Source organism: Chiloscyllium plagiosum, unplaced genomic scaffold (assembly GCF_037043375.1).
Source record: "Chiloscyllium plagiosum isolate Xiang-an unplaced genomic scaffold, Cpla_swu_hap1 HiC_scaffold_10, whole genome shotgun sequence".
In the NCBI taxonomy this organism is placed as follows: domain Eukaryota; kingdom Metazoa; phylum Chordata; class Chondrichthyes; order Orectolobiformes; family Hemiscylliidae; genus Chiloscyllium; species Chiloscyllium plagiosum.
The window spans coordinates 45,244,946-45,270,155 of NW_028270148.1; the positions used below are offsets into that span (position 1 = coordinate 45,244,946).

General features: G+C 37.3%; 1 protein-coding gene across 3 annotated transcripts in view; it reads left to right on the plus strand.

Annotated features, from left to right (window-relative positions):
- rab3gap2 (RAB3 GTPase activating protein subunit 2 (non-catalytic)) overlaps positions 1 to 25,210 on the plus strand; it is a 100,113-nt gene that overhangs the window by 56,233 nt on the left and 18,670 nt on the right. For all 3 annotated transcript variants that reach the window (XM_087991315.1, XM_087991313.1, XM_087991314.1), the window contains exons 14-26: positions 1,669 to 1,885; positions 2,933 to 3,076; positions 4,293 to 4,375; positions 5,388 to 5,452; positions 5,536 to 5,626; positions 7,929 to 8,056; positions 8,324 to 8,537; positions 9,460 to 9,557; positions 10,423 to 10,528; positions 12,486 to 12,646; positions 13,248 to 13,461; positions 20,478 to 20,651; positions 23,642 to 23,748. In XM_087991315.1, the coding sequence (XP_087847441.1) occupies positions 1,669 to 1,885; positions 2,933 to 3,076; positions 4,293 to 4,375; positions 5,388 to 5,452; positions 5,536 to 5,626; positions 7,929 to 8,056; positions 8,324 to 8,537; positions 9,460 to 9,557; positions 10,423 to 10,528; positions 12,486 to 12,646; positions 13,248 to 13,461; positions 20,478 to 20,651; positions 23,642 to 23,748 (1,802 nt within the window). The remainder of the gene's footprint in view (positions 1 to 1,668; positions 1,886 to 2,932; positions 3,077 to 4,292; positions 4,376 to 5,387; positions 5,453 to 5,535; positions 5,627 to 7,928; positions 8,057 to 8,323; positions 8,538 to 9,459; positions 9,558 to 10,422; positions 10,529 to 12,485; positions 12,647 to 13,247; positions 13,462 to 20,477; positions 20,652 to 23,641; positions 23,749 to 25,210) is intronic.

The window sequence follows — 25,210 nt, forward strand, 5'->3', positions numbered from 1 at the left end:
TGAATTAACTTTCAAAAGACAGTTCTGCCTTATTTTGTTTCCCAAAAATAAATAAACAGCATTTTACCAAGACTTGCACCTTGATTACTATACTGAAGTATGTTAACATTGAAGAGACAAAATAATATTGCTAGGTACAACAAATTACAAAGTTCAAAATAACCATACACAATTTGTTACAGAGTTTGTATATGTTTCAAAAGTAAACCAATTTAGGACATAGCCTTTGCATGAAACCAAAAGCAGTTTTCACTTCAAAGGACATAATGTTTGTTCTGTCATATATAAAACCATGAAACTGATATCTTCTTGCATTTGTTTATTTTAATCCCAGGGCAGATTACACTTTCCACTTAGCACTGAGCCAAATGTTGTGACGGAGCAGAACATTACAGACCACAATTGAACAAAACATTAAATTAACTTATCATGTTTTGGATCAGGTCTCAATTACTGAAAGATCAACTTGACTCCACATAAGTAATGGTTACATTTTGATGATTAGAAGTGCAGAAGGAGGCCATTGGGATCTGTCATGGTATATGCTAGCCCTCTAAAAGAACAGTTCACCTTGTGCCCTCCTCTGCCTTTTCCTGCAGCTCTGCAAAATTTTCCTTTTTCAGATAATTATTCAATTGCCTTTGGAAAGTCTCAGTTGTGTTGCCTCCATCAGTGATTCAAATCACTCACTGAGGAACAGAGTTTCCTCATGTTATCATTGCTTCATTTGATATTTTACTTTAATTCTGCACTCTCTCTGGTTCTTGATTTTCCCCAGTGATGGGAACAATTTCTTCTTATATACTTGTCTAGACCCCTCATGATTTTGAAATCATCTATTAAATCTCTCAACCTTCTCTTCCCCAGGAAAACTTCTCCATTCTTTCTACATAGTTGAAATTTCTCACCTGGAACCATTCTTTTGAATATTTTTAGTTCCCTCTGTGACACCTTCGATACGTTGTAAAGTGTGACGCTCACAACTGGAAACAGTATGAGACCGAACCAGTGGCTTATATAGGTTGGATATAACTTCTTTGCTTTAGTACTCTTTGTTCTTATTGCGAAAGTCTGGAGTAAGCTATGCTTTATTAGCTATTCTCTTGGCGTTTTCTGGTTTATTAAATTTTCATACACTAAATGCCCCATGCACCCTGATCCTTCTGCTCCTACACCTTGATCAACCTAATTTGTTACCTTATTAAAAACACAAGCAAGTTAGTTAAAAGTGATTTCCCATTACAAATTCATTCTGCTTTCTTCAAATTAACCTGCATTTTCCCAAATGATTAATAACGTCTCATATGATCATTTGTAAATGCTTCCCAAGCCTAAGTTAAACCAACTGGGCTGTTTGTTCTAGGTTTCCTTTACACCCTTGTTTTGTTTTTAATGTTTTCAATGCTTTAGTCCTCTGGTACTGCCCTTCAACCCAAGTAATTATGTTAGAAAGAGAGCAGGAAAGATGCATTGAGCAGCTGCATTATTGCACACTTAGTCCTAAAGCATAATTAAAAACTACCCTGGGAATTAGGCAGGAGAGCGAAATGTGTAAAAGATTTAAATAAAAGTTTTATATTAAAGGCCATCCATTTGAGTTTGCTCGAGGTCTGGATGCTCTTGCTCTGTTGTATGTTTTTTTTTAAAAAATTCTGTTGTGTTTGCTAGGATACCGCGATGCACAGGTTGGCTGGATCCAGGTATTAGAAGATCTTCAAGAAAGAGAAACAGAGAAGAGCAATTTCTCTCCTTTCAGTAGTCCCACAGGCCTAAGACGAGTGGCTCAGTTCCTGGTGATCTATGCCCCAAGGAGAGGAATCCTGGAAGTATGGAGCACGCAGCAAGGTCCAAGGGTTGGGGCATTTAATGTCGGGAAATACTGCAGGTTTGTAAAGTGGAACAACATCTGCAAGTTGTATTTTTAGTCACGTGTAATAAATGCTGTTTCTGTACATGAGGAATGGGTAGGTGAATGGTCCAGAGTTGGAATTTTAGGCATTTTTGTAACAATATTTCTTTTTAAGGGGAGAGGTGCGCCAGGGCAAAAAAGGCTTTTTTTTGTCATTCAGATGGTTCGAAAGATTTTGAAACTTGTATTCCGCCATGGAATAGCATGCATTTTTCATGCAGTAAGGCTTGTATTATCGAATAAAATTATTGAACTCCAATAGAAATTAACTAAACTGAACCCTTTTTAAAGAAAGTACATTGTCATAAGTCTTAACAAGTGTACACATTGTTGACTTAAAAGGACTCTATTGCTGATGAGCAATATGAGCAACTCTGTCTTCTGAGGTACATAAAGCCAATGCATCCTGCTCATTTGGTGGTTCTTTTCCATCCAAATTAATTTTAATTTTTGCTTTCTTGGGTGATGTTTATATTTAATCTGGAATGTGGTTTATGACATTTTGAAGATATAGACTTAAAATCCTGTCAGTCAGTACTGTAAATTTGATAAGGAATAAGGACAGGTTATTTATTGCAAGAGTTTCTACTCCACATGCAATCCTTTAAGATTGTGGAAATCAATTTATTGGTAAAATTTTAAATAGTGAAACAGTTCAGAAGTGCAGGGTTATTTTGTACGATGGAGAATTCCAGACTAGGATACACATTTCTTTTTTTTCTTTGTGAAACAAAATGTAGTGTTGGTGATTCAATAGATAGAAATAATTGCTGGTGTTTGATGGAATTCAGTTATTAAATTTCTTAAGTGGTTGGAAGATATGGGATTAAATGGTTGAATGGACAGAATAGATAGACAAAAAATCATCCAACTTCAATTTTTTTAGTGTTCTTCAAAAAGTCTCACTGCAGTTAGAAAATATATTCACATCTAAACGTTTGAATGATTTTGATTTGCTGTATATTGTGAAATTAGATAGTATTCTGAACACTTCATAACTCTTTAAATGTGCCCCCTTTTTAGGTTACTGTATCCTGGATACAAGATTATGGGATTGAACAATGTGACCAGCCAGGGCTGGCAGCCACAAACCTTTCAGATTTGTCTAATTGATCCAGTAGATGGTAACGTGAAAACCGTCAATGTTCCTTTCCATCTTGCTCTGAGGTACTTTTATTTCATTTTTTTTTCCCCCACTACAAATAAGATTCTGGTACAATTTAGTATTTGGACAGGTACTACATGTATATCATAGTATTTGAGTAACTTTGAACTGAGAAGTAGACCAATCAGCACGATGGATCAGTGTTGGTGTTCCTATTGTATCAACATGTAATTCTATTCCTGTCTCCTTCACATACATATCGGGCTTAAATGCATCCATATTATTTACCTGAGCGACTTCTAACTTCCCTTCCTGTAGAGAAGCTTAACCTGAATTATTGAGTTGTTGAAAGATTTTTTATTTATGACTCCTGGTTCTGAACTCCTCCCACATGTGAAAACCTCCTCCACTCATAAAGTATCAAACTTCTTCATAATTTTAATGACCTTTAGTGACATTGCCTTTTTGGCTTTGCTGAAGAAAACAGCCCGATTCTGACTCTTTCCTGATGCCTGTAGCCTCTCAACTTTGATACCTTGCAACTGTTGATCTGTCTTTTCCCCCAACCAATAACGAGTGTTGAAGAAGTAACGGCTGATATGTGATAAGTGTCTTGCTGCTGATTGGGTTATCTAGTTGGCAATCAAATTAAAATCCAAATTTCTCCTCTCCGCTGTAATTAGTAGTATTTATAGGGCCAAGACCAGCTGGAATCTTGTTTCACCATCTTATGACCATTACTTAGTAAATAGAATGGTGAAAATGGTAGGACAGGATGGCGTGCTGAACAAAATTGTGCCCTTAGTGTTTAAATCAGTAATTATACCTTAGAATGCAAAAGGTTTAACTTAGTTTTAAACTATCACATAAATCTTGAAGTTAATTACTCTAAGTTATTGACATGTGGAAGGAACACTTTGACCATATGTTTGGAGTTATTCAAGTCAGTTTTGTATTTAGTACTTCAAAATGTATACCTACTGATGCATGTTTTAAAATATGTATTCTACTTAAGTATTTATGAAAAGTAAAGTTTTCTGGGTGTTTGATTTTAATGGAGTGAGCTATCCTTTTATTGAGACAAAAACAGAAATTGCTGGCAAAACTCAGCAGATCTGGCAGCTTCAGTGGGAAGAAAGCAGAGTTAATGTTTCAAGCCCAGTGACTCTTCCAGCAATTTTTGTTTTTGTTTCAGATTTGCACCATCCACAGTTCTTTGTTTTATTGTTGTAATGAGTTTTTAAGAAAAAGGGCCACTAATGTCATAGTACTTTTCAGTGACAAGAAGAGTGAAAGAGCGAAGGATATGCATCTATTGAAGCGACTAACTACTTTGTTGAAGGCCAAAGTCTCAAGTTCTGGTAATTATTGTATTTAGTTGTTTGTAGTTGTAGTTGTAAAGCAATTATTGTTTGTAGTTGTAAAGCATTTTTATATTATCATCTAATCAGATATTATTAGCAGGCAGGTTAGATTTTAGTACCTTTTTATACAGTAGTAAAATAGACGGTACAAAATTGTAAACTGCACTGAAAATGTCTTATTCTGATTAAGCTAGATCACAGTGTGCATCCAGGATTTGATAACACTGACACATGTGTCAAGATGGATTCATGTTAGCAAGTTTATAAATACGAAGAAGTGTAGACTTAAATTTTGTGCGTACATGAAATTCATGAACACAAGATTAAAGCACTATTGCCTCAAATCAAATAAATAGAAACGTTTTGTTGGGTTTATGTCACTGAGGAGTTGAAAGCTTTTGAACTTGATCCATGTCGCTATTAATATTTGCAATGTATTTGGTATTCACTTTTAATTTTGAATTATTATTGAGTTAATTCTGAATTTTATGTATATTGATACATGTTAAATGAAGCAGGAGCAAAACTTTGACTGAATAGTTGCATAATACAAGCAAATCACCATCCATTATATGCAGCACATGGTATTTGATCCTATTGACCGATTTATAGAACATAGAAAGGTACAGCACAGAACAGGCCCTTTGGCCCACGATGTTGTGCCGAGGATTAATCCTAATGTAAAATAACTTAACCTATGCACCCCCCAATTCACTGCAATCCATGTGCATGTCCAGCAGTCACTTAAATGTCCCTAATGACTCTGCTTCCACCACCACCACTGGCAACGCATTCCATGCATTCACAACACTCCTTAAAGTCCGACAATTGTAATTAAACATCAGGTGCTACCACATGGTGGCTAATTTGTTTCTGCCTGTTTTCACCATTGCCTGATATTAATTTCTACCCGATAATGTTAAGATCAATAACTGTAATTGTTGCTGTGAATGCTTGTATCTTCTATTTAATTAATTTTGCAATCTATTATTGTATATTCATATTTCAGAAAATCTGGAAACTGAAATAAAGATGCATCTTCTTGATATTAAGTATCCTGCTATGAAAAAGCAGGTAATTAAATCATTTTATAAAAATAATCCCATAAATTCTCTTTCCTATTTTGTAATTTCAAGTTTTTTTTCTTATAAATGCAGGCCTTAGAAAAATTGTTGGCGAGTAAAAATATCCCATTATCCAGCTTAACAAATTTAATTCAGGCTTTGTTGGACAGCTTAATGAGTCAAGGTAGGTATAAATTCAAATGAGTATATACTTGGAGTAATTTTTTGTTTTTCTATTCTATTCACTCCAGTTCTATTGGAGAATAATGTTATAATACTTGCATTTTTTTTGTAATTTACCTGATCGTTAAGATTTGCAATAAGACTTTTGTAAATGTTGGCCACATTGCTGCGTGCTTTGATTTCTTTTGTACTATGTCACTTAGACCACAAGCTGCTTAGTCTGTTTCACTCCCCTTCTCAGCCTTGAGGGTAGTTTACATAGTTTAGTAGTTATGCAAATCAGTAAGTTGCATGTTGGAGTTTCAGGATTTTAAGTTGATTTGTTATATTATGGGGATTTTTATACTAAATTTTTCATTCAGTCGAATGGGTTACTTCTATATTCTTCAGGTTTTCTACATGCTTAATATTTTGGTGAATATTGTAGAATCTGAGTTGAGTACAGAATCTTTTAACATTGGTTTGTTCTATGTCATTATTTCTACATGCTTTTTTTTAAGGTGAACAAATAATACTGTTTAAAGACTGGTGCAATCTTGTATATTATAATTACATAGAAGTAGCGTAAGTGTTCATTAAGAACAAAGCTTTTAAATTAATTGCAAAGTTTTATTAATGACAATGTCAAAAATTATTGGAGAACCTAAGCTGAGTACAGAAAGTGAAGTTGAGAACCTAAAATGGAAATTAGGAGCAACAGAGTGTATAAATATATTAATGTGGGTGAAAAGGGAATCCACAAACTACTTATTAGTATTTTGTTAGAAAATAGGCAGGTTTAACAAAATGGTACAATTATGACAGACTCATGGAGTTGGAGCATGTTGCTGCAGAGATCTTTTGAGGACAAGTTAATATTGTTCAAAAAAAAGTCAAGGGAATCCTTGACTTTGTAATTATGCAAACCACAGTTGGAGTATTGGGATTTAATCCTGGATGCCTATTTAACATTCTTGAGCTGATTTCCTCAACCCTGCATGTTCTTACTTTCTGAATATTTAGCATATTTTGAAATATAGAAATATTTATGGTGAAGAAGACTGCCACCTTTCCTATTTATGTCAGTGCTGCCACCCAGACTAATTCTGTTTTCCAGTACTTGATCTATATCCCTGAAAATCATAGGACTTCTTCATGTGTATAGCCTGGCAGCTGAAAATTGGGAGGTTATTTGATCATAGAATCATAGAACCCCTGCATTGTGGAAGCAGGCCATTAGGCCCATCGAGTCCACACCTGACTCTCTGAAGAGCATCCCACCCACCCACCCACCCTATCTCAGTAACCCTGCATTTCCCATGCCCAAGCCACCTAACCTGCTAATCTTTGGATTGTGGGAGGAAATTGGAGCACCTGGAGGAAATGCATGTAGACACGGGGAGAATGTGCAAACTCCACACAGACAGTCATAGAGTCATAGAGATGTACAGCATGGAAACAGACCCTTCGGTCCAACCCGTCCATGCTGACCAGATATCCCAACCCAATCTAGTCTCACCTGCCAGCACCCGGCCCACATCCCTCGAACTCTTTCTATTCATATACCCATCCAAATGCCTCTTAAATGTTGTTGTAATTGTACCAGCCTCCACCACTTCCTCTGGCGGCTCATTCCATACACATACCACCTTCTGTGTGAAAAAGTTGCCCCGTAGGTCTCCTTTATATCTTTCCCCTCACCCTAAACCTATGCCCTCTAGTTGTGGACTCCCCGACCCCAGGGAAAATACTTTGTCTATTTACCCTATCCATGCCCCTCATAATTTTATAAACCTCTATAAGGTCACCCCTCAGCCTCCGATGCTCCAGGGAAAACAGCCACAGCCTGTTCAGCCTCTCCCCTATAGTTCAAATCCTCCAACTCTGGCAACGTCCTTGTAAATCTTTCATCTGCGATCTGAGGGTGGAACCAAACCTGGGTCTCTGGCACTGTAAGGCAGCAGTGCTAACCACTGAGCCACTATGCCACCTGCACTGAGCCACCATGTTGGGAGATATCACAGCGGAACATGATTATTTAAGGGTTTGCACTTTCAGCAGAGTTTACTTGACAGTAAGGAGAGACCGGAACCAATACCAATTATTCTGGTCTCAGTAATGGCACTGTTTTATTTGCAAAACCTGTTCGAGATTTGTAATTCCAGCACACACCTAGGATTAAGTGTCAGTGCAGCTATGAATGCTTTTCTTGATTGTGCTACTCAAGAGTAGTTATTTTTGACGTTAAAATGACCACCAAAGTATGTATAATGGGTTGTAATTCTGTATTGAATGCAACATTTTCCCCCATGTGTCTTTATCAGATCCTGAAAGTGTGGATGAAGGATTGTTGCAATTTAGTCTCTGCCAGCTGAAACTGCTTCACCTTTATACATGTGTGGACAAGCTCAATGCTAAAGAACTTGAACATGGTGAAGCCAAAACTAGCAATGTGAGTAGTTGTGTGAAGGTGCATTCAGTGTGATTGAATGGAAATAGTGTTTTAAATTGTTAAATTGTGATGGTACTTATAAAAATAAAAGCTGGAATTTGATTTATACTATTTGTAGCCTGTCTTCAATGAATGTTTTCTCAAGTATGTTTTGCTTCGAATAATTTTGTCATTAGAAAACACTAGAAAAATAAACTTTTACAGACAATAGTTAACATTAACATCCCATTTATTCCTTTCACTTTTTTTGGTGATGTTTGTTGGCAGGACTTGGCTACTTTGCTGCGATTGGAAGAAAGGGAAATTGTAAAAATTCGAACACTGCTGGATAATTATAAACAAGGAAACACCAGATGTACAGTCCACTTTGAGGAGGACAAAAACTATAAACTACCAATCCAAATGTTTCTGGAATATCTTGAGTTTGAAAAAGAAGTAATCAATGTGAAGAAACTAAGTGAAGATGAGTGTGTGGCTTTGGGTAAGTATACATAAATAAATCTTTGAGACTTATGAACATTTAGATGCTTTGTGTTGTGCACAAAAATTGATATAAAATTATTGCAGAGAAATGCACCCACTTGATGTTTAACACTGTGTTTCTGATAATAATGTTTTTTTTACAGGATTAGCTAATCATTCTGAATATTTTCTCCATCCAAAGTCCATTTTCTAGACAGCAATACTAATATAAAACTAAACTGATTTGTTTTGGAAGATAGTTGAGGCAGTCCTAACGTCACAGGGCACGTGCTCCAGAATATCAGGCTAATGCTATGGGGACATATGTTCAAATGGCAGCTGGTGGAATGTCATGACATAATGCTATAGTACAAGATTTGCTCCATTTTGCTGTTTAATAGCAAGTGCAGGATGATTGAAGGACAAAAGTGGGGTGCAAACACTTAAAAATAGTATGACAGGGGAAGTTTCATCCCTCCTTGAAGTCTGGTTAGCATTTGTGAATGGAGAAAGGCTGAACAGTACAAAGTTCAGAAGAATTTTGCATATTTAAAAAGATAGTAAACCTTGACATATACTTAATAAAACATTGTTTGTGTTTGTGAATTGTTTGTCAGACTTGCATAATTAAATTGGAAACTAGCTTTGATTATGCATCATAACTTACCCTTCTTAGGCAATGCAGCATCCCATCAAATTCAATTAGTTGGAAAATCTCAACTGCAGTATTATACAAGATTTATATGTGCACATGTTTTCCTTCAGTGCTAAGTTGTATATATAAATTGCCCTTGTGTGCTTTCATTTAGTATATTTGATGGCTTTTCTTTATTACAGTTAATGTAAACTGCTTGGCATTAAGTGAAAAATATAATAAGAATTCAGCAATCTATCTGAAATGAAATTTTCAATGCTATTTTTTAAAAATTTTCTTGTTGCAGGAGATTTCTTTTTTTGGGAGTCTCTCTGTGGGGGAAGCTCTGCAGAGGAAATGTGCCGTTTGCTGGAGTCTGCAGGAGCTAGGCCTCAACAGTTCTTGGTAAGTTTCTGGTACGTGCAGGTACATGAGGTAAATGAATTTGTCTTGACCTTGTACACACCAGAAGATAAGTGAAACAGAAGCCCAGGTTTATATACAGTATTTTGTTGTAAACCCTTGCTCTGTATTTGCTTCATGTTTGTGATATGGTATTAATAGGATGCAATACATGACTTGTCTGTGAAGAAATACAGTCCACAGCAAAAATATGCTAGCAGGTATGTCTAGGAAATAAATCTGCTCAATTTACATTGAGTTACAAAATATTATGCTTAAAGTTCTATGACTGTACTGAGCAATCATTTCTATTGCTGTTCCAAAGGCACAAACCTGTCAATTTCTTTCTTGTTGAAAATGGATAACTATTTACTGAATCCTGTAAATGAAAACAATAAATTTTGCCTTTAGTGTTGCATTATCTTTCCACTATTTATCAAGGAACTAGTGATTGTACTGAACACCAGTATTGACTATTATTGATACCAATGACTCTTCTAATGGGAAGCTTCTTAGCAAAGTATTTGTCAATATATTACATACCAAGTTTTAATTCCGCCACTAAAGTCTTGACCCTTTTGATGTGCATCACTTGATTTCATATTAGTATACTGATTTAACAACCATTTCTTTCCTCCTATAAATTGTAGTTTAAATCATATTGAAATCAATTAATGAATATTCCCCTCACTAACAGTGTAACTGGATTAGGGTTATATTCTTCATTGTCAGTATTGGAGTCTGACAATAGTTGTCTTATTTTTGTATGTTTTGGAGATGACAGAATGGGCAGTTATAGCAGTTTTAAGGACATGTATATTTTCTCTCTCTCTCTTCGCCCCCCCCCCCCCCCCTCCCCCGCCCCAAGACATTACTTCTCAGTATGTGGCTCTATAAAGAGAGAGAAATTCTCAAGAGTGAGGAATCAATTCACAACCTCCACATGACGTTGTCTGTCTTAAACCAGATGAAAGGTAAGGTGCCGATTATTCATTATCAATAAGTCATATTATAGTTCATTTTGAAAACAAAGTGCTGGAGAAACACAGCATGTCTGGTAGCATCTATGAAGAGAAAAGCATAACCTCTGGACTCAAAACATTAGACACTATCAGACCTGTTGAGTTTCCACTTCCCTGGCTAAATGCAATTTCAGTAACATTTGGCTATGAAGAGTACCCCTACTACTAGATTCGCTATCAATCTCTCCATTACTGTCAGACTCTGGCTGAATATACACTGTACAGGTTGCATTGAAACAATTTGCCAAGCTTACTTCAAAAGCATTTGCCTTTCCTTCAGTCTCTTGTTAGTGAAGAGACAAAAACAGTATTATTCTTGGAGTACTTCCAAACTTCTATCAAATCACCTGCCATCCTCCTTTGAATGTGTACCATTGTTTGTCAATTCTGGGTCAATATTTTGAATTCATTATCAGCACCAAGCTTCAGATTCCACAAGGAATTCACAATAGTTGCAGCCTTCATAGCATTCCCAACCACAACAATATTAAAATGTAGCAAATAATAATACCTCCATGTGCTTTTTTTTTAATAGAAGTTATCTTATTTTCTCCTAGTTAATCTTTTTGCCCAAAAACAGCTTGAATGTGAAAATAACTAAGTGCTGTAATTTGGGCTGTTTTTGAATAAATCAAAGTCATTCCAAACATTTTATTCTTTGGTTTCTGATCTGGCATCACTGTTTAGGAATGTTTACATGACCTTTGTATTTATCTTGCAATCAAGGACATTTAGGCAATTTTAATATTGTTTCTGTAGAATTACATAAACTCCAGATCATCACACTTCTGCTGTGATGGGGAAGAGGATGTCTTCATTTCCATTTTTTTGCCATTTGCTTTGAGTTTGTGACCTAGCTCCTGGCTCACTTGCAGGTGGAACTGTTGCTCCTATCTATCGAAAGCTATCGTAAGTTTGATTATCTCTATTACCCTTCTGTGCTCTAAGGAGAACAATCCCAGCTTCTCCAGTCATCCCATGTAACTGAAGTCCCTTATCCATGGCATATCCTAAATTAACGTCTTTTAGGAACCTCTCTAAGGCCTTAAGGTCCATACTAAAGTATGGTGCCAAGAATGGAGGACAGTATTCCAACTAAGGCCTGGATAGTGCTTTGAAAGGTAGAATCATAGAATGGTTATGGTACAGAGGAGGTCATTCTGCTACTCTCTCTGGCTTCACTGCTCTTTCTATTCTCCCAAATCTGCACATATAACAGTTTTGAACAATTTGATCAAGTATTCACTCAAGGGACGAGAAAGGAGGTTTGACAGATGAGTTCATAACGATAAACTATTTTCACAAAATAAGTAAGGAGAAACTGTTCCTAGAATGAAGGATTGATGACTGCGAAATAACTAAGTGCAATATGAAGGGTAAAAAAATTACTCAGTGAACTGCTGTAATATGGAGTGGGCTGGTTTGAAAGTTGTGGGATGCTGATTCAATAATGATCAAAAAAAATTTGGATAAACAATTAAGGAAATTGGGATGGGGCTGCTTTGGGCAAGGTGTCATCAAAGATTTTGGTCTTGGGTGGTGGGTTCAACCAATTGTGGCAGCTGAGTGTACCTGCTCCTGCTGAATCACAAGCTGTACTATAAGAACCCTTGTATACTTAATGAAGCTGCTCCTGACTCCATTTTCATGGCCAGGCCTCTTTAACCCTGAAAATCTCAGTCTCCCACAAATATATTTAATTTAATTAAAGAGCATTTACTTTGAGTTCTTCATGCTGAGTGTTGACTTTGAAGGAAAGTCAAGTTTGGCTGTGTAACAGGACTGTAGATCTATTGTCCGTGTGCCTTTGCCTGTTAATACTGGCCTGTTCATAGGCAGTTACATTAAAAGCCACAAAATATGAAGTTGTTGTTAATCCATTTGTAATATGAAATTTGTTTCCCTGCAGGTGCAATAGATAACTCGTGGGACCTTCAGTCAGTGAGTCCGTGGTGGCAACAAATGCGTTCTGTGTGTGCACAGTCTGAGAATATTGGAGCTGCGTTGTTAGCTGCACTTGTTGGAAGAAGTGTGGCCATCAATGCAACAAACAGCCTGGTTGAAAAAGATGTGAGTAGAACTTTTGTTAATTGTTAACTTTTTGAAACAAAGCAGTTCATTCTGTAGTACTAGTGGCTGCAAAAGTTATCATGTCATCTTCTTCACACAGTTTGTGTGTGTCATTTCTGTATTTTTAATAATTACTGTGGAATTTTTTTGGAATCTTGTGCCATGCTTGATAAATATTATTCACTTCTGTTGAAAATGTGGCTTGCTGTTACTTGGAAATAATAGAAAAGAAATTGCCTCTCTATATCCATGGTCCTTGTGGGAGCTGCAGCAGTTCAATTTCAGTCTTGAATCTAAATTGGCAGAGCTCTGTGGAGGATATTAAACAATATAAAAATCTGCATAAGTAGAAGAACAGCTGAGGCTGAAGAAAACTTGGCCGGCATTGGACAGTTGAATTAATGACCCCACTGTTAGAAATTAATCTTGGCTGGATTTGAAGAGCTGATCACTCAAACCTAATTTCTGTTGCTGGGATTTGAATTCAGTGGGGTGCATTATTTAATTGTTTTTGTTCCCTTAAAGTTAGTTGGACTTGCTTCCAGCTTTTTGCTCCTGTGCTCCCTTGCATCTGACTTTTTCTTCTTTTGTTTCCATAAAGCTGGAAGTTATGTCTTCAGATGGAATGACCGATTCTTGGGAAGCATTGTCTCTCGATATGGAACACTGGAATCTATTACTGAGACAGCTTGAGGATTGCCTTATACTACAAACGTTGCTACACAGCAGAGGGAAAAAAACATCCAGTACAACCTGCCAACGTTCTGAACCACTTACCAGCATTTCTGTAAAAAAGCTTTTGGAAGGTGGTCGAGGTGGGAGCATTGCTCTTTGTGTGTGCTCATAAAGCTTTTCTTGTATAGTTCAAAACTTGGAGAATAATTTCTGATGTTTCCCAAAGTCATCCTCCCTAACTTATGCACAGCAGCAGACTTGGACACTAGTAATGCTTTTGTGATTGGTTCCTGGAATCTTGGCTAATCAAGTTGTTGGTTTGGTCATGGGCTACAATTACACTCTTAATTGCCAAGCTTAAACTCTCAGCAAGCTTTCAAGTGATTCCCTCTAGGAAATAGAATAGTGATCAGTCTTTCATTTCTTGGCTTTAGTGTATTTGAGGAGAAAGCGAGGACTGCAGATGCTGGAGATCAGAGCTGAAAATGTGTTGCTGGAAAAGTGCAGCAGGTCAGGCAGCATCCAAGGAGCAGGAGAATCGACGTTTCGGGCATGAGCTTTTCCAGCAACACATTTTCAGCTTTAGTGTATTTGAGTCAGATTGACTTTTGTTTTCCTGCATCTTCAGAAAACATTGCAACCATGCAACTACATATTAATCATCCTGGTCTCTGGCTCACTTCTTTTGCTGTTTATTGATATCAACTTAGGATTTTGGTTCCTATTTGTTTTAACGTTATATTCTCAGTACGGCCTTCCTGTTTCTTTTTCTCCCATTCTCTAAATATCAACTTTCTTACATTGTTTATAAGCATTGGCCTTGATTTCTGGATTTTGTCTTTTTCACTCTCGTCAACTAAGTTTCTCCTTTGCCACCTTGCTTTTCATTCTCTCCAGTTTAATATTCTTTGTTTCAACCCTATAAATTCATTATCTCTGTCTTTAGAGACATCTGTGACAGTGAAAGGTACGTCTTTTTAATTAAAATTCTGGTTTTCAGTTGAAGGTTCAATCATCCAATGGCTCTTCCAGTGGTTAAGAATTTTGAGAAACACTGAGGGTATCTGCCTTTGTGAAAATCAAAGGCTTGAAACTGGAGACTGTTAAAAGTTTCAAATACAAGGATGAATCAAAAGTCAAACCCTGTTATTTCCTCAAACGTTTTTTGAATAACAGTGTATTTAATTGAGTGCTATTAATCAAGAAGTGATACCGCAAAACATTTTACCAAACTACTTTGAGCATTTTGGTTGCAAATAGATGCATCCTGCAATGGCATTATTCCTGAGGTACAGTATTCTACCTCAGGAGTATAACATTTTTAAATATTTTACTGTGATTTGATTGACAGTTAGAAAAATTAACTATTTCATTTGGAGTAGTGCTTCATTAAAAAGAGACAAAATGGGAGTTTGTCAAAAGGGTGCACTGATTATCATGAGGGATTTTAACTTATATAAAGACTGGAAAAGTAGTCAAGATGATGAATTGATTCAGTGTTTTCAGGAGAATTTCTTAAATGAGGATTTTTTCACATGAACCAGGAAGGAGGCTGTACTATCCTTTGTTGTCCAATTATTTTTCTGTCTCTTTGGGCTCTATCTCCACCTATTGTTTACATGTTAACCCCTCCCCCAACCATATATTCTGCATAAAAAGCATCTTTTTCCTAGCTATCATCAGTTCTGAAGATGGGTCACCAGCCCCAAAACGCTAATTCATTTCTCTTCACAGATGCTGCCAGACTTGCTGAGTTTTTCGAGCAATTTCTGCTTTTGTATATTAGACCTGATTTTTGACCAAACTGAGATGAATTACTGACTTTTTCTAGTGAAAGTGATCATAATATGATTGAATTTTACATGCACTTTACATGCACTGTGGATCCAACACTACTATTTTGAAATTAAATAAGAGGACATGAGATAGTTTTGGCAAATAGGGTTAAGGAGAATCCAAAGGGATTTTATAAATACAATAAAAACAAAAGGGTAGCTAGGGAGAGAATAAGGCCCCTCAAAGGCTGCCTTGCTGTTCTATGTGTGGAGCCGCAGGAGATGGGGAGATCCTAAACAAGTATTTTGCATCAGTGTTTACTGTGGAGAAGGACATGGAAGATATAGAAGGTAGCGAAATAGATGGTGACATCTTGAAAAATCTCCAAATTACAGAGGAGGTAGTGATGAATGTCTTGAAATGCATAAAGATAGATAAATCCCCAGGACCTGATCAGGTGTACCCTAGGACTCTGTGGGAAGCTAGAGAAGTGATTGCAGAGCCCCTTGCTGAGATATTTGTATCATTGATAGTCACAGGTGAGGTGCCGGAGGACTGGAGGTTGGCTAACGTGGTGCCACTATTTAGGAGGTGTAGTTTGTAAGTTTGTAGATGACACCACAGCAAAGAAAGTTACCTCAGAGTACAATGGGATCTTGATCAGATGGGCTAATGGGCTGAGGAGTGGCAGATGGAGTTTAGTTTAGATAAATGCGAGGTGCTGCTTTTTGAAAAGGCAAATCAGAGCAGGACTTATACATTTAATGGGAAAGTCCTGAGGAGTATTGCTGAACAAAGAGACCTTGGAGTACAGTTTATAGTTCCTTGAAAGTGGAGTCACAGATCGATAGGATAGTGAAGAAAGCATTTGGTATGCTTTCCTTTATTGGTCAGAGCATTGAGTAGGGAGGTCATGTTATGGCTGTACAGGACATTGGTCAGGCCACTTTTGGAATTTTCTGTGCACTTCTGGTCTCACTCCTATGGAAAGGATGTTGTGAATCTTGAAAGAGTTCAGAAGGGATTTACAAGGATGTTACCAGGATTAAAGGATTTAGACTATAGGGAGAGGTTGAATAGGCTGGGGCTGTTCTCCCTGGAGCATCGGAGGCTGAGGGGTGACCTTATAGAGGCGCGACCTTATAGAGGCGCATGGATAGGATGAATAGATAAGGTCTTTTCCCTGGGAAGGGGGAGTCCAGAACTCGACTGAATAGGTTTAGGGTGAGAGAGGAAAAAATTTAAAGGGGACCGAAGGGGCAACTTTTTCACGCAATGTATGGTGCATGTTTGGAATGACCTGCCAGACCAAGAGGTGGAGGCTGGTACAAATACAGCATTTAAAAAACATCTGGATGGGTATATGAAAGGAAGGGTTCAGAGGAATATGGGCAAAGTGCTGGCAAATGCAACTAGATTAATTTAGGATATCTAGTTGGCATTGATTAGTTGGACAGAAGGGTCTGTTTCTGTGCTCTGCATCTCTATGACTCTAAAGTCAAAGATAGTATCAAACTCCAAAGAAAAGCTATATTTGCACAAAGATAGGTGACCAGTAAAACGATTGGACAATATAAAATGTAGCAAAGAATTACTGAGGGATTAGTAAGAAGCCAAAAATTAGAAAATGACAGCCAGTTGGCAAAGTCTAGAACAGATACGAACAGTTTCTTAAAAATTTTCAAATAGAAAAGATATTTAACAGTGTAAGTATTGGTCATATAGAAAATGAATCTGGGGAGTATAATAATGGAGGATAAAGAGATGGCAGGTGAATTGAACAGCAGATTACATTAGGGAGGGTACAAGTAATATCATGGAAATAGCATCTGCGATCGAAAAGGAGGAAGGAGTTGAAGAAAATTACAATTACCAGGCAAGTCATTCCTGATTAATTTTATCCTAGGGTAGTGCATGAGATGTTGATGCATTGATTTTAATTTTTCCAAACTCAGATTTGTGGAAAGTTCCTTTAGATTGGAGACTAGTTAATATAACTCCTTTTATTTAAAAAAGGCAGTGAGGCAGAAAGCAGGAAACTATGGGTCTGTTAACTTAGCATCTGTCATGGGGAAAGTAGTGGAAGCTGTTATTAAAAATGTGCTAGCCTATTGGTGCAAATTGGGTGTTGCTAGTAAATTTCCATTGGTTTCTACCTTGCTACATCTCTTAAATATTGCTATTGCATTAATCTCCCACCAGTTCAGTGTTAATTCTAGTCTCTAATCCTGAAATGCATAAGGCCAGGGCTCTGTTCACACATTCCTCACTTTTGCTTCCAGCATTCTGGAGTGAGTGATGTTAGACCCAGCAGTTTGATCAGCTTTGAGATCTGTTTATTTTCCACGAATGTATACACATTCACTTGGACGTTCTCTCTTTCAGTATTGCCTGTACATTCAAACTGACTGTATGATCTTCCTGTAAAGCATATAAGGCAACACTTTTCACTGTATCTTGGTACACATGACAATAATGAAATAAATCAAACTGTGTTCTACTGAAGTAAGACTGCTGCTAAGCAGTCATTTAAAAATACACTGGTTTGCTTTGCAGTGTCTTTTTTACTGACTTTGTCAGATCTTTTATTTTTACTGGCCAAACATAATTAAGAAGAGGATTCTGCTCTTGCTGTCACAGTTACCCAGTGTCCTATTTGATCCAGAACGTTTTGAATTTACATGGACTTGTGATTCATTTAATGAAGTTTGTATCTTAATTTGCAGATTTGAAAGTATGTTTATGAAAATCCAATTTGGCCTTTTTTAAATTGTTCTAAATTTCACCCATAGGGAAAATTGACAGTGAAGAATTTGTTATAGGCAAATGTGTGCAAATGGATTTTTCCTATTTCATAGCATATTTTGAAAGCAGTGCTGGATATTAACATAAAAGCAAACAAAATTGAGGTGAAGAAATAACAAGATGCTATGTCACTCATCCTCATTTTTAGCAAAGTCATCTAACATGCTGGCTAAGTTGCTATATTACTCAACCAGGCATGAATGTGCTTTATTCCATCTTGCTTGCCTCTACAAAATTTGGTTAGATTTGTTTTAATTAATGCTGTTTTAACACTACAGTGCATTTCCTGTAGGTAAATTTTCAATGCTACAATGGAGCTAGTTACAGGATTTTGACCTAACAACACTGAAGAATTGGCAGTAAATTTGATCAAGTATGGCATTGAGGAACCCTAGCAAAACTAGAGTTAAAGGGAATTGGAGGTCAGTATAGTTTTTGCTGGTTGGAGTGATGTCTGGTACAAAGATGGTTGCTGTCATTGGAAGTCAGTCATCTCAACTCCAGGATATCTCTGCTGGAGTTCCTCTGGGTGCTGTGCCCAGCCCAACCATCTTCAGCTGTTTCATGTCAGAAGTAGGGATGTTTACTAATGATTGCACAATTTTCAGCACTATTCATGACGACTTAGATATTGAAGCAGTCCATGTCTAAATGCAGCAAGACATGGACAATATACAGGCTTGGGCTGATATATGGCAAATAATATTTGTGCCAACTGGTGTCTGGCAATGTGTATCTCCAACAAGAGACAGACTAACCCTGACCCCTGGATATCTAATGGCACTATAATTGCTGAATACCTCACTATCAAAATCCTGGGAGTTACTATTAATCAGACCCTGAACTGACCGAGCTATGTAAATACTACTTCCACAAGAAAAGGCCAGAAGCATGGAATCCTGCAGGAGGTAACTCATTGACTGACTGGCTCCCAGCTCATTTCCACCATCTATGAGGCAAAAGTCAGCAGTGTGATGAGTGCTCTCCATTTGACTGAATGACTGCAGTATTAACAGCACTCAAGAAGCTTGACACTGTCCAGGACAAAGCAGCTTGCTTTACTGATACCAAAACCTCAAACATTCATGCCTTCCACCGCTAATGCACAGTCACAGCACTGTATAATTCAAGAGTTACAAGGAGAAAGCGGGAGAATGTGGTTGAGAAACTTATTCATCATGATTCATGTCAAAACAGTCACACTTGGGTCTATTTCGTTGTTCATCTCCATTGTTCAGGATGGAGATATGTGTGGAGCTTCCTCCTCAGTAAATTGTTAAATTACCCATAGTCATTCATAACTAGTGTTATGAAGGTGTAGGTTTGTACTCTTTTTGAAAGAGTGAAAGCTAGCAAGGATTGACTGAAAGCATAGTGTGCTGAACAATTGAAAAATATAATATTTGGTTGTGAACCAAATAGCTGGAGCTACATTGCCATGGTACACAAAAAATTCTAATTTGGCCAATAAGTTTAAATTATGCCCCAAGATACCAAAATCCAATCTCATTTGAATTTTTATGTTTTGATGACATCAGACCAATGAGACAGCCCGATGTTTTGGGGTATATAAAATCGGGTATTTTGAACAACTGGGGCAAACAGCAAAGAGCAGCCAAGCACCAGCCGACTGCAGCAGAAGACCAAAGAAAAGATGACCCAGAAAAATCTACAGAGGAAAATCCAGAAAGGAGAACCAACACAGCTGGCTGGTTTTGAAACTTGATTTTTTTTTGTAAGCCTTAATCAGTGTTTTTGTCGGTATTGTGGAGTGGGAGGTAAAAGATAGTTTTAAGAAAGGAGTTGTAAACCGTTGTTGTCTAATGTTCTCTTTTGGACTTCAAGAATAAAATTGTTAAATTTTTTTCTTTAGTGATATTTGGGATTGTTCTTTGCCACTCGAAATTTAACAGATTATGAGGCAAATATTTATTGAGTGTAGTTCGTGTTTTGCTTGTCACGGTGGGAAGTATTTATTCAAACGCCTTTTTATTTGTGGAAAGTATTTGGACAGCCAGGTAGTGAGATGTTAGCCACATAGTATTTCTGCGTGTCTGGTTTAAATTAGCAGAGGGATTTACTCTTAACACCAGATATGGCAGGACTACAGAGATTAGATCTGGTTTGTTGGTTGTGGAATAGATTTCAATGTCTGTTGCTTGTTGCATGTGGTGTTGTGGTACACAAGTAGTCCTGTGTTGTAGTTATGTCAAGTTGACTCCTAATTTTTAGGTCTGCCTGATGCTGATTGTGACATGGGAATCTGCTCTTTATTAAATCAGTCTTTTCATTTGCCTTTCTCAAACACAGCAAAATACATGACAAGTTTAACTTCTTCCTTTTGTATTAACCTGTTTGCAGCATTCATAATTGGTTCTGATTTATTGTAGACTCTGACTTCAATATTTATGAAACCCTTAATTATAAGTAATCTAGCCCCCTGAAAATATTGAACAGTAGTGTTTTGAGCCTGTTAAAAGAAGTTATATTTTCAAAAGGTTTTGAATTTCATTAACTCATTTATGTTTCTGAAATTTATTGTCATTAACCGTCTGTATTCCTTTGTCTTTCTCAGGAGTTGTTGCTGATGGAGTGGCAAAATGGGTTTTCAACCTAAATCTTGTTCCAAGTATCTTGAAACAGGCCCGTCAACCCAAGGGATTAGAGAATGCAGAGGAACTAGTGGAAGAAGAGAACAGGGTTCCTGTGAGTGAGAAGTACAAAGAGCTTGACCTAGAAAGGATACTTGGTAAGAAGAGTGTTTATTAATTTCACTGGAACATTAATGAATATATTGCTTGATTATCAGGTGTAAGGTTATTAAGAAAAAAAAATTATAATCTATTAGACTATTCAAGTATTGTACATCAAACAGTCAATGTAGGACAGTGACTTTTTAAAAAAAATTCTGGTTGCAAGATAAAATATAAATTGTTTCATGGCACATTGCACATCCCAGAAGCAACTCCTCGGCCAGTGTTCATGATGTGCAATCCACCAATATTTAGCTTTATTGTCCAGCAGAGTAAGCGAGTGGTCAGTCTCCTACCGATTCTCTATGATGGATACGCTGTAACTAAACCTAAAGAGAATGTAGAAGACAACCAAAAAGAGAAAATGCTGGAAAATCTCAGCAAGTCTTGCAGCATCTGTAAGGAGAGAAAAGAGCTGACGTTTCGAGTCTAACAGAGCTTTGACAAAGGGTCAGTTAGACTCGAAACGTCAGCTCTTTTCTCTCCTTACAACTGCTGCAAGACTTGCTGAGATTTTCCAGCATTTTCTCTTTTTTGGTTTCAGATTCCAGCATCCGCAGTAATTTGCTTTTATGGAGAATGTAGAAGAGCCTGAGTTGCTATTATTGATGGCCTTTATTTTTTACATTGCTTTAAAGATTGGCCTTCCAGTTGCAGAGGGTGGCAGGGGTGGGGAAGCATGCATCTAAAGTCTGATGGATGGCTAGCCCATGGCTTTTTCATCCAGCTCTGATTCATTCTTTACTGTATGGTAGATGGTTAAGGTGCCTGCTAGCACAACCACTTTTTGTGACTTTTGAGTTTGGGTCTTAATTTCATCCCTGCTGTCATAATATTGTCAGTGGGCATGCGTTTTTTTTCACAAGCTTTGAGAAGTGGGAAGCATATCACCTGTGTGCAGCAGGAGCAAACCCCTGCTGCCCACCTCCTCAGATACCAAGAGATGGTGGTCTTACTCCCAGTCTCCCAGTGATGATGAACAAACAACCATATTTCAAAGTCACTGTGATGTGTGGCTTTTGAAAGTTTTAAGCAGTCATGGTGTTTCTGTTCATCGTCTGCTGTTGGCCCTTTTAGGTTGTACAGATTAACTTTGAAAAAGTTGGAAAGGTTTAATGATTTGCTGCATTGCATCTTATAAATGGTTTACACTGTAGTCACACATCTATGGTGGATGGGATACTAATCAAGAGATCTGTTTTGAGTGTAGTTCGTGTTTTGCTTGTCACGGTGGGAAATATTTATTCAAACACCTTTTATTTGTGGAAAGTATTTGGACAGCTCGGTAGTGAGATGTTAGCCACATAGTATGTGATCTCTTGATGTGTTCTTGTGGGCAAACTATTTGTTGGCCTAGTTAGATTTCTGATTAAAGGTGAGCCCTTGACAACATTCCTGCTAAGCTGTGTGGCTGTGCAGATACTGGGAAGATACTGGATGCATGTCAGTTCCGTTGCGAGTCCAGGTAATCTGCAAATGCTGTAACTGATGGAAAAAGCCATTGCAGCTCTGACTTTGTCTTCATCTTCAGCCACTTCACTTTGGAAAGAAAGTCTTGCAGGAAAAACAGGCCTGCAATGGTAACAGGTTGATCTTATGTTTATCTTGTTTTCATCATTACTACTTTTTAATGTTTGTATCTGTACTTTAGTTAATATAAATTGGAATTTAGAAGAATGAGTGGGGTGATTTTATCGAAACATATAAAATTATGAAGGAAGTAGATTAGGTAGAAGCAGGAAGGTTGTTTCCACCGGTGAGTAGAACTAGGGAGCATACTCTCAAAATAAGGGGGAACAGATTTAGGATTGAGTTGAGGAGGAACTTCACCCAAATGGTTGTGAATCTGTGGAATTCTCTGCTCAGTGAAGCAGTTGAGGCTTTTATGAATGCTTTTAATGAATGCTTTTACGGCAAAGATAGATTTTTGAACAGTAAAGGAATTGAGGATTAAGGTGAGTGAGTGAGTAAGTAGAGCTGAGGCTATGAAAAGATCAGCCATGATCTTCTTGAATGGCGGAGCAGGCCCGAAGGGTCAGATATCCTACACCTGCTTCTAGTTCTTATGTTCTTCATAATTATCACTTTGTAACTTTCAACATTAGTTGTACAATAATCCTTCTGTTGGAGTACAACTTTGCTGATTTGTTTTTAAATAGTCTTTTTTTTGAAAAAAGTTCCAAAAAAGGGGACTAAGCAAGTTGTACAGATGCACAGTTCACAGATTATATGGCTATGACAGAATTTTATAGTAAATTTTACAAGAAAAACACCCCGTTCCTGTCAGTTTTTCCTCTCAGCTGACATTTTTCCATCCTGGCATCATCCTCCTAAGTCTGTTTTGCATGATTTGTGCCTATTGACATCATCTTCTAATATGGTGATTGGATTTGCATTATCATGCTCGACCTGTGGTTTAACGAGTGCTGTATATAGTTTTAGCATAATCCCTCAACTTCTCTGCTCTATCCCTCAGCTAATAAAATAATGCATGCTATTTGCCTTCTTAGGTACCTTACTTGCCCATCTAACTCCTTTTAAGAATCTGTAGGCATGAACTCCAAAGTCCCTCTACTTTGTCTTGCTAGTATCTTCCATTTATTGTGTGTTCCCTTGTTACAAGTTTCAGGGTGGATTTCCTCACAATTTACAAGATTGCATTTTATTTCCCATTTTACTGCAATTTACCATGCCATCGATATTTTCCTGTAACCTAAATCGTTTCTCACCACGGTCAACCACACGACTAATTTTGTATCTTCGCCTTGTGCAAACATCTTTATCATGGCCTCGACATTTGAGTCAAAATCGTTATTTTAAGATTTTTCTCAATGTATATATGCTCTCTTTCTGAATGCTACACGAATTGGGACATCGGAATTATGTTTTTATGTAACTGATGTTATCTGCTTTAACAGAGAAAACTGATTCTTAGAATGCTAGTTTGTGGGGTTTTTTTTTGTTTAAAATGTTTTTATTGTTACAGAGTTGCTCCGGTTAGCTTATGAGCGATTCCCCTGCAGTCTAGAATCTGATGCTCTTCATGCTCATTGTTGTTGGGAATATGTAGTGCAATGGAACAAAAATCCAGAGGTAAACACAAATCTACAACTCTTCACATTGTATGGATTATAATATTGTACATTATTAAATTCATCAGATGGCTTCTTTATGTTCTGTTAAAATAACAACTGCCTGAAAGTTAGTGCAGGAGAAGCTAAAATTCAGTGTTCATATAAATTTGCAGTCTAGTTTATGTTATAAAAAGACTGAACTAAATAATTGTATTTTAGAGGATAATCATAAATGACAAATATTATTTTCAAGAACTTCCCCATATTGTGTCAATAGTATTTGTCTATAATAATATATTTCAAAATACTTGCCTTTAATTGCATAAATAAAAATGCATTCTGAAATTGACTGCTGTCTGCTGCAAGCACATTTGTCTTAGGAAATACAGTAACACGCACCTCACGGATGCCCATTAGTTTAATGAGCACTCCAAAAGCAAATGATGACTAAGACAGTATTTGAATTTCATTATAACCGAGCCTGAGTTCTCGCTAATAAAATTTATGAGGGAGAATTCTGCAGGCTGAAAGTGCAATATTAAGCTTTTCTATTAATATTCTATGCATTTTGGTTAGACATCGAAGTATGCTGAAGCAGCTCTTTTGTTCCGATCATAAAGATTAGATTCCCTACAGTGTGGAAAGCGGGCCCCTCGGTCCAAACGGTCCACACCGACCCTCCAAAGAGTAACCCACCCAGGCTCATTTCCCTCTGACTAATGCACCTAACACTACAGGCAATTTAGCGTGGCCAATTCACCTGACCTGCATGTCTTTGGATTGTGGGAAACCAGAGTAGCCAGAGGAAACCCACGCAGACACTGGGAAAACGTGCAAACTCCACACAGTCGCCCGAGGCTGGAATCGAACCTGGGACCGTGGTGCTGTAAGACAGCAGTGCTAACCACTGAGCCACCATGCCACCCCAAATATGGAGACCTTGCTGAATTGTTGGATTATTTTAGGATCCTCCTCTTGTTGAGCTGACAGTCCAGCTGCACCCCTTTATAAGTTATAAAGGGTAACCCAGTTTTGTTATTGCAGGTTATCATTTATGTCTCAGTTACATTGGGAAGATTGAAGTGTTTCCTTCCATAAGTGTTCCATAACCTCCTATCCAATTCCATTTGCTTTTTCTGGCTGCTGTTTAACAAAACTGTTTGAAATGTTGATATTTTTATTGAACCAGTGCAATACTTCCAAATTAATTTCATTACCATCATGAAGACTGCCTATCCATTACTCAGTTACCTCTAAAATTAACAGTCCTAATGCTATCCTTCCATGCTGCGCTCTCCAATTTCAATTCACCAAACCTTTGTATTTCACTATGAAGTAAATCCTGCCCACTAATTACCCCAGTACTTGGTTTGTCTTCTAGTCCACCTCCACCTCAAATTTAAAATATCATCTTTGTGTTCAATCATTTTTATAGTTTTCTTCTGACTAATTCCTCTAACCTCCTCTAGCCCAACTACTCT